The sequence below is a fragment of the Pteropus vampyrus genome, unplaced genomic scaffold (assembly GCF_000151845.1).
Source record: "Pteropus vampyrus isolate Shadow unplaced genomic scaffold, Pvam_2.0 Scaffold535, whole genome shotgun sequence".
In the NCBI taxonomy this organism is placed as follows: Eukaryota; Metazoa; Chordata; class Mammalia; order Chiroptera; family Pteropodidae; genus Pteropus; species Pteropus vampyrus.
In genome coordinates, this window is record NW_011889316.1 from 496,720 (window position 1) to 504,517 (window position 7,798).

The window sequence follows — 7,798 nt, forward strand, 5'->3', positions numbered from 1 at the left end:
TGCCGGGGAGACCGGTTTCGAGGTGGCCTTGCTCGCGCCCCGGGGACCTGAGGCCAGGTGGGGGCTGGGCGCGGGCGATGCCGCGGGGAGAGCCGCGCCCGTCGTGGGAGGGCGTGGGAGGGCGTGGAAGGGCGTTCCGGCTGCACTGTCACGCTTCCGGCTCTGCTGTGGCTTTTGCACGACAAATTCTAGACCTGATGCAATTTTCTTTCTCCCTTTTGATTTTTTCCTCTTGATGAAGAGCTAGATGCTAATATGGTGGGGAAAGAGGGTAAGGAAATTACAGGAATAAGGCATTCATTCATTTATTCATTCATTCAACAGATGGTCCTCGCTCTCTCCGCAGGATTTGAGGTCTTGGGGCTGGCCCCCATTGAGTTCGTATTTTGGAGGAGACAGACAAGCAAATAATCCATTTCCAGGCAACTGGAGTAGGGGTTCCCCCCTTTCTGTAAAACAGTATTGAATATGGTAGGAGTTACACATAGTATTACACATAGACATGTAAGGGAGGTGGCATTTACCCAAATAACTGTAACAGAAGGCAGAATGCCATCAGTGCTTTGGGAAGTTGTGGGTGCTTAGAGGAGAGAAAGATTACTTCTAGCTAGGGGAATCTGGTAGTGTCATGGATGAGGTGACCCTTAAACTAAACAATCAAGGATTGATAATATTTGGATATGGGAAGATGACAAAAAGGCATCCCAGTTCATAGCAGAGGGCACAGTCAGCTCTCCACAAATATGTATACAATGGATGAATTCCAAATGGAGGGGCTGGAACAGGAGGTGTGCCAAGGCACAGAAACATGAGACCTGTAGTTCGCATTGACTGGTATGTAGGAGATGGGTAGGAAATGGGAGTGGAGAAGTAGATTGGATTTAACAAGAAGGCAGAGTTGCCTTTAGATTTAGCTATTCCTGGGCAGTGGGAAGCCCCTGGAAGTCATTACAGGTTTTTGTACAGAGAGCGATATAAAAAGTTGATATAAGGAAACGCTTTAACTTCCGTAATAAAACCAAACATTAATCCTGACGTGGAAGGGAACTTCCATGTAAGGAGATATGAGGGGTACTTTGCGGCTCAGACTCCTGTCCCCCCAAATTCTCTTCATGTTGGAACTTTTACCACCACTGGTGAGCGTTTCTCTTCATGGTTCACCCTTCTGGAGTGGCCGTTTCTACACGTCACAGGCTGTGGTAGGCTCTCTGGCTTCCTTCCCTAACCTGGTCTCGCATGGCAGTGTGCATAAAAGCTTGTATGTGTTTGGAGCCTATTTCAGAATCTTTGTGTTAAGATTCTCTAGCCTAGGAAACTATCCAGTGTGGTCCCATTGAATTGTTGGGCTAAGACGGTTAAGCATGGTAACTCCCTCAGGTTATCCATCTGAAACTAATTAAAAGCTGAGGTGAATTTGGGCAAGCGGAAGTCAGGGTTGCCTGGTAGAACCTTCTCTCCCTATGTGGGCATTCTCCCTTTATTTACAGCCTCGGAGAATTGGGCTTTACTAAGGGCGGGTTTCCTTACATTGGATGGTGTGGGAATGACTGGAGGCTTAGCGCCATTGAGGAAATTAGTATAATAGCTGGCTTAGAAGTTTCAAGGGCTGACTCCACAGTGTGACAGCAGAAGAGGCCTGAATAGAGATGATAAGGGGAACTGGGAGAACTTAATAACAGACATTAAGGTGCAAGGGAACAGAAGAGGAAAGATGACCCTAAGGTCTGGGGACTGGGTGACTTGGATATTTGGTTCTATAGGAGGACCAAGCAGATTTGGGAAGAAAGACGACATTGTTTTGAATATCCTGCATTTGAGGTGATGTCAGGGCTTTCGGAGGGATGAAATCAGTAGGGAGTTAAGACTGTGGACAATAGGTGTGTGCAAATGATGTAGACTTGATGGTCACTTAAAGCCTGTGGTTAACAGTAAGAGGACCAAGGACAGATTCTTGGGGAAGACCAAGTTGAGATGGTAGTTGCAGGTAGAGGAGAATGAGCAGCAGCCACGAGGGTAGGAGGAAGACTGGATTTGAACGGCAAGGAATCCAGGGAGGAGAAGCCAAGGGGGTGGAGGTTGAGGAAGAGGCTTTGGATTGGTGACTCAGGTGAGTGGTGAGCCAGTACCAGCAGAGCAGTGAGGGTGGCAGTCAGATGCAGAGGGCTCTAGCGAGTGCAGAGACCGTGGCTGCACAGTATGATACTCTTTAAAGAAGTTAGAAGGAAATAGAACTTGGCCAGTGGATCTGACCAAGTCAGTGCAAGAATTTTTTTAGAGGTAGTAGTGGTAAAGCAGACTCAGCACATTTTTTAGACTCAGGGGCATTATTCAGTAGAGAGAGAAATCGAAAATGTGAAAATAAGATGTTTAATGGAGCAGGTCAAAACGCAGAGTTGGTCAACAAGTGGGAAAGGTTAGTCTCTGGAAGGAGATGGAAGGAGAAGAATGGAGAAGAACCACTTCCCCCCATCCCTGCCCCCAGCTATCGACTTAGCGAGTGTTATTTGTAGTTCCAAACCAGCCCAGCCATCCAAGCCCCATGCAACTCTCCAGTTCCCTTTGCAGCACCAGCGATAGATACCGTGCCCTGCTTCTCCACCATACTTGTACGGGACACATGCACTTATTGACATACACGTTTATATGGTACCCTTACTTTATACGCTTACACCATACTGCAACTTAATCGTTTACTGGACTAAGAGCTCCGTGCGAGTAAGGACCGTGGCTTGTGTTAGGAATCTGGCATGGAAATACATGAAGACCACCCAAATGAGAACAGGCAAAGGTGATCTATTCAGAGCTTACTATAGCAAGAGAGTTAGCCATCATCACTTGCATTTGTCAGAGACTCAAAGGCAGGCAGTGCAGTATAAAAGCTTTATAGTAGAACAGAGGGGAAGGCTTCAGGTGTGCCCTGGTTGGAGGATGTTGGCATGAGGAAGCTGGAGGTTGCTTACTCACAGTGGGCATCCTGTGTGATTGGTTAGGGGAGTGTATTTGCCTTCCTCTGATTGGTCCTAGGTTGAAAGGCTGGGTGGGTGGGGGAGCAATAATTAGGGAAGCTGGCCGTTATAAAGTCCTGACCATTTGGGACTGATTGCTACAGAGGTTGTGGTTTGACTTCCTGGACTGATTGCTATAGCTTGTGGGTCAGACTTCTGTTTTTATGTATGGTCTGGCTACTGTCCGTTTGTATATTCAGCCTCTCACTGGTAACATGTGCCAAATTACATTTAGTTGTTATCAAAGCTGTTTCGGGGAGAGGAGAGTGGGGGAGCCCAGGTGCGATGGCCTGAGTGTGAGGAGAGGACCAGACGGAATTGGTAGAGCCGGAGGGTGTCGGTTTGTGGGTGGGTAGGGTGCCAGGCCTGAGGGGAATGGAGAGGTTAGGAATGGGGAGAAGGGGTAGAACCAGTCAATCCTGTTTCCTAGCCTTTCTCTGGCTTGCTCTGAGTCTAGGAGTGGCTAGGGGGACTTGCCGGCTCAGGCCTGGCTGGGGTTTGGAAGGCGGAGGAGGATGGGCAGAGGCTTTGAGAATCTTGCAGGAGCCATGGTGGAAAGGCTTGGGGAAGTTGTTCTGTATAAAGCACACCGGACTTCACTAATCACGCATCTCAGAGGCCTGGCTTTCACCCTGGCATCCTGAGTCACAGCAGCATGTTCACTCTTCAGAGAGGGGAAGAGGAGGAAAAAGGACAAATGGAGGCAGTGAATTGTTTTGGAGGTTACTCAAAGAAAGGGAGCAGGATTAGAGCCAACGAAGAGCCCCACCGTGGGGGCCTGGCCCTGGGTACATCCTCAGCCTTCTGGTGAAATCCAAAAATGGGTTCCGACTGTCTCTGCTGCCTAAGGAAGCAAGTGGCCTAACAGCCTCAACTCTGCAGAGGAAACAGGGTGCACCAACTGCCAGCTTTTTTAAAAAGTGTGCATCTTGCTCAAGAATGTGAGACAGCCTGTTAGTGGGTGACATGCAGGACATGAAGCTCGAGTGTGGCCTGAATGAAGGGGAAAGCATTGAAATGGGGGAGCACTCAAGTGTGGATTGGTTCCTGGTTCGGAGGCCAGAGGTCGGGGCTCCACTGCAAGCTGGTCTTGGTCAGACAAGAAGGTGGACAGAAGAGGGCAAAAAGGCAAAAAGAAGCTGAGGGCCCTATAACCTCTCAAAGGAGGAAAGGTTACGGGTTCTTGATGGGAAACGTCAGTCCTGGGTTGGGTGGGAAGGGAAATATCAGATGGTTCACAACTCCCTGCAAGGATTAAACTGCTTGAAAGAGTAAAGTGTTCTCCATCGTGGAGGATTTAAAAGCAGAAGCTATGTTTTTGCTTGTTTCTGTCAGGGCCGTTGGCGAGTATATGAGGTTTCTTAGGTCCCTTCTCTTTCTGGAATTCGATGCAGTCTCTTAAGAGCAATGCAGTTTTACATAGCGTCGTAGAGAACGCTTTCTCTTCCCGCGTTTGGAGCCCCCTTTGCTTATTTCCTCAGGTCATTTGATCTGTTTGTGTATTTTCTCCACAAGTTTGAGAGACAGAACCTCATGAAGGTTGTGGATTTGTTGGTCTAAGCGTGAATGGCTAGGGATTAGATTCAAATTCAGGCCCTTCATTTGTGCTTTTAAACTACCTTCTTCCCTTGGCAGTGGACAAAATCCTTTCATTGTACTGTCAAAGTCCACCGGCTGTTATTTCAGAAGTGCCCTTAAGTTTTGCTTGTATATTGGAATTAGGAGCGAGAGGAGCTTGCTCGGACTGGTGGCTGCCATTCTATCTGGGGTGCGGGTTTACTTGGTGTGCGGTGCGGGGAGGCAGGGGCGAGCAGCACTGAGAACCTGAGGACACTGAGCTTCCAACCTCCGAGTCAGGTATCACCCAGGATGCTGGCAGGATGTGGGGAAGGCGGGGAGCGATTACGTGAAATAAGAGATGATTCCTAGAATGTCAGCCCCATGAACAGGTAGGTCTGCCCACACAAAAATGTTGCTTTGGGTTTTTGGGGTTTTTGCATCAATGTAGTTCTCCATCACTCTCTTCATGAGTATAATTGGGAGTCATCTATCTGTCGGTGCCTTCTTTTACTCATTAACAAAGAGTTGTCAAATGGTTGGTATAATGTCTAACATGTCGTTTACCTGTATTAACTCATTTACTCTGATTCTCACATCAACCATGTGAGGTAAGTTTATTATTATCCTCATATTACAGATTTACAGGACACTGAGGCACAGGGATTATCAAAGATTACACAGCTAGCAAATGGCAGGGCCAGGGCTGTAGCCCAAGCAATCTCTTTCTCAACCCTGCTCTTAACCGCGATGACAAATACCAGGCACTGCATTTTGCATGACTTATTTCCAACAATAATAATATCTACGGAAACATAAATATTCATGTAAATTGTCTCTTTGTCTAGTGCTTTAGAGCTCATACAGCATTTCTCTTTCTCACTAAATCCTTACAACACGATCTTTATCTCACAGACTAGAACTGGAGGATTGACAGTTTAATTTGCGTAAGATTACACTCCAGTGTAGGTCTCATCTTCTCATTGCTGGATGTGGCTAAAACTAGCTTAGTCTCTGCAGAGTGGAAAAGGGAAGTGAATCTGGAGTGACAGCTCTAGCTGGGGCTATAATAATCATAGTAATAATAATAATAATAAAAATAATAATAAAATAATAATAATAGTAGTAGTGGTAGTAGTGGTGGTAGTAGTAGTAGTAGTAGTAGTAGTAGTACTTGTCAGGCTTTTCGTCCTTCCAGATTTTAGAATCCCCACTCTCCCATTTCCTGCCAGTAATTCTAGGCATCCCTGGGTCGGGGATGGGGGTGGGGGTCCCTCACCTCTGCAGCTCTTCTTTCGGTTACAACATGGCAGATGACAGAACCAAAGCCATCCTTGACATGAATGTGAAGCTGCCCCTGACGTAACTCCCCCTCCGGTTATATCCCAGAGAGTTCCTCTCCCTGGGTATTCTCTCTGTCGCATTGGTCCCAATGCTGTGCCATATACGTATCATTCCAGACTTGGTGAAGGACTTCTTTAGTATTGCCTTTTCCTTTCCCAGGAATCTGACCCACATGCTTGAGGTCGAGTTAGACTTGCAGTGCAGCTCAGAGTGTGGTCCACCTGGGAGCTTGTTAGAGATGCAGATTCTCAGACCACACCTCACATGTACTGAATCAGAATCTCTGGGAATTGTGTTTTAACAAGCTCTTCAGGCAGAGTGACCAACTGTCTTAATTTGTACCAAACTGGAGGGTTTCCCAGGACACAGGACTTTTAGTATTAAAACTGGGACAGATTGCTTACTCTTTCTGCAGGTGATTCTTAACTCAGTTGGAGGCTGTTGGGCAATGGACATTTGTCATGGACATTGGTCAGAAGCAGTACCCCCTCCTCCCCGCAATCTGTCTTTGGATTGGGGTTGTACTCCCTGCCCCTTCCTTTAGGACAGGTTGGGGTTCTCCCCCCACATGGCTATTTGGTCCCTCAAGCATTTAGAACTCAGAGGGGAGCACTACGAGACCCTGCAGACTAGGCTAATCATGGCTGCATGAGAAGATTCAGCTGAGAACCTCTCTTTCTCTGAAAACCACTTTCTCTTCTGAGGGGTCTGGACTGGCACTAGACTGGCATACATCTGTCTTTTCTGCTGGTACGGGAAATAAACATTTACTGAGCTAAACATACCAGGTACTGTCCTTGAGGTTACACTTAGGCGAAATTATTCTTAAAAGGCCATAAAAGAGGTATCCTAAGGATGGAGTGTCAGAACATAGAGGGAAAGAGTTTCAGGGGCCATTTAGCTCCTGCTTCTCACATGTGGTCCACCTGGGAGCTCATTAGAAATGCAACACTTAGGGCCCCACCCCACACCAACTGAATCAGAGCCTGAAGTTCAGCAAGGTCCTCAGGTAATTTGAATGCATTATAAAATGTGAGAAGCCCAAAGCCTTTGTTTTATAGATGAAAAACTGAGACCCAGAGAGGTTAAGCGATTTGCTAAATATCGCACAATGAATCAACTCAGGTAGATTTAGGATCCAGTTCCGACTCTCAAGTCCAGTGCTTTCCCTCTGAATGTGGCTGCCTTCCTACAAAGCTGGATTTTGTCTGTCTGGTTCTATTTATTGCATGAACTTGAAATTAATTCAATTCATTAAAAAAATACCTGTAAATTCTGTGTTTCACTAATTCAGATGAGACTTCCTCTAATTAATCTGAGTAAGTGGCACTACTTTGCTTAATTTTTTTTTTTATGAGTTTATTAGATTCACTCAACTGTTACATGAAGTAATCATTTTCCACTTGATGTAAGTTTCTGGAACTGGATGTGTATAAATGCTGCCATCTTTATAAAGATAAATAATCCATATAAGAAAGAAATTGACCATTTTACCATTATTTTTGTTGAGTCCGTTAATATGGTCCTTATATCTATTATTTCACTACACGCACTGGGAAGAATGTCGTTATATGGTTGATCACAGCTGGGTTTGTGGACTTGACCCAGGATCCATTATTTAAAAAGTACTCGATCCGGGGTTTTGGTCAAACGTGACGATGGATTGACAGTGTCTTTATGGAACTGTTTAAAAATATTATGTGCTAAAATGTCCAAATGGGTACATATATTTAACTCCTATTGATGGGCATTTAAGTAGCAGACTTATTCTCACTTTGGCTTAATACGTTGTCCCTACGATCAAGAGTTTTTCTGGTCCATTTTCTCCAGGTTATAAAACTCCATCTTATGTTGGGATTAGTGAGGGGAATCTGAGCATCTAACTACTCCTT

The 7,798-nt window shown here is 46.0% G+C and overlaps 1 protein-coding gene across 4 annotated transcripts in view; it reads left to right on the forward strand.

The window, feature by feature from the left end:
* The first annotated feature begins 240 nt into the window (after nucleotides 1-240).
* SUSD1 (sushi domain containing 1) overlaps nucleotides 241-7,798 on the forward strand; it is a 178,156-nt gene continuing 170,598 nt past the window's right edge. For all 4 annotated transcript variants that reach the window (XR_002777866.1, XM_023525164.1, XM_023525165.1 and 1 more), the window contains exon 1: nucleotides 241-271. Coding sequence is in view for 3 of the 4 variants with exons in the window: in XM_023525164.1 (XP_023380932.1) it covers nucleotides 256-271 (16 nt within the window). In the remaining variant the exon portion in view is untranslated. The remainder of the gene's footprint in view (nucleotides 272-7,798) is intronic.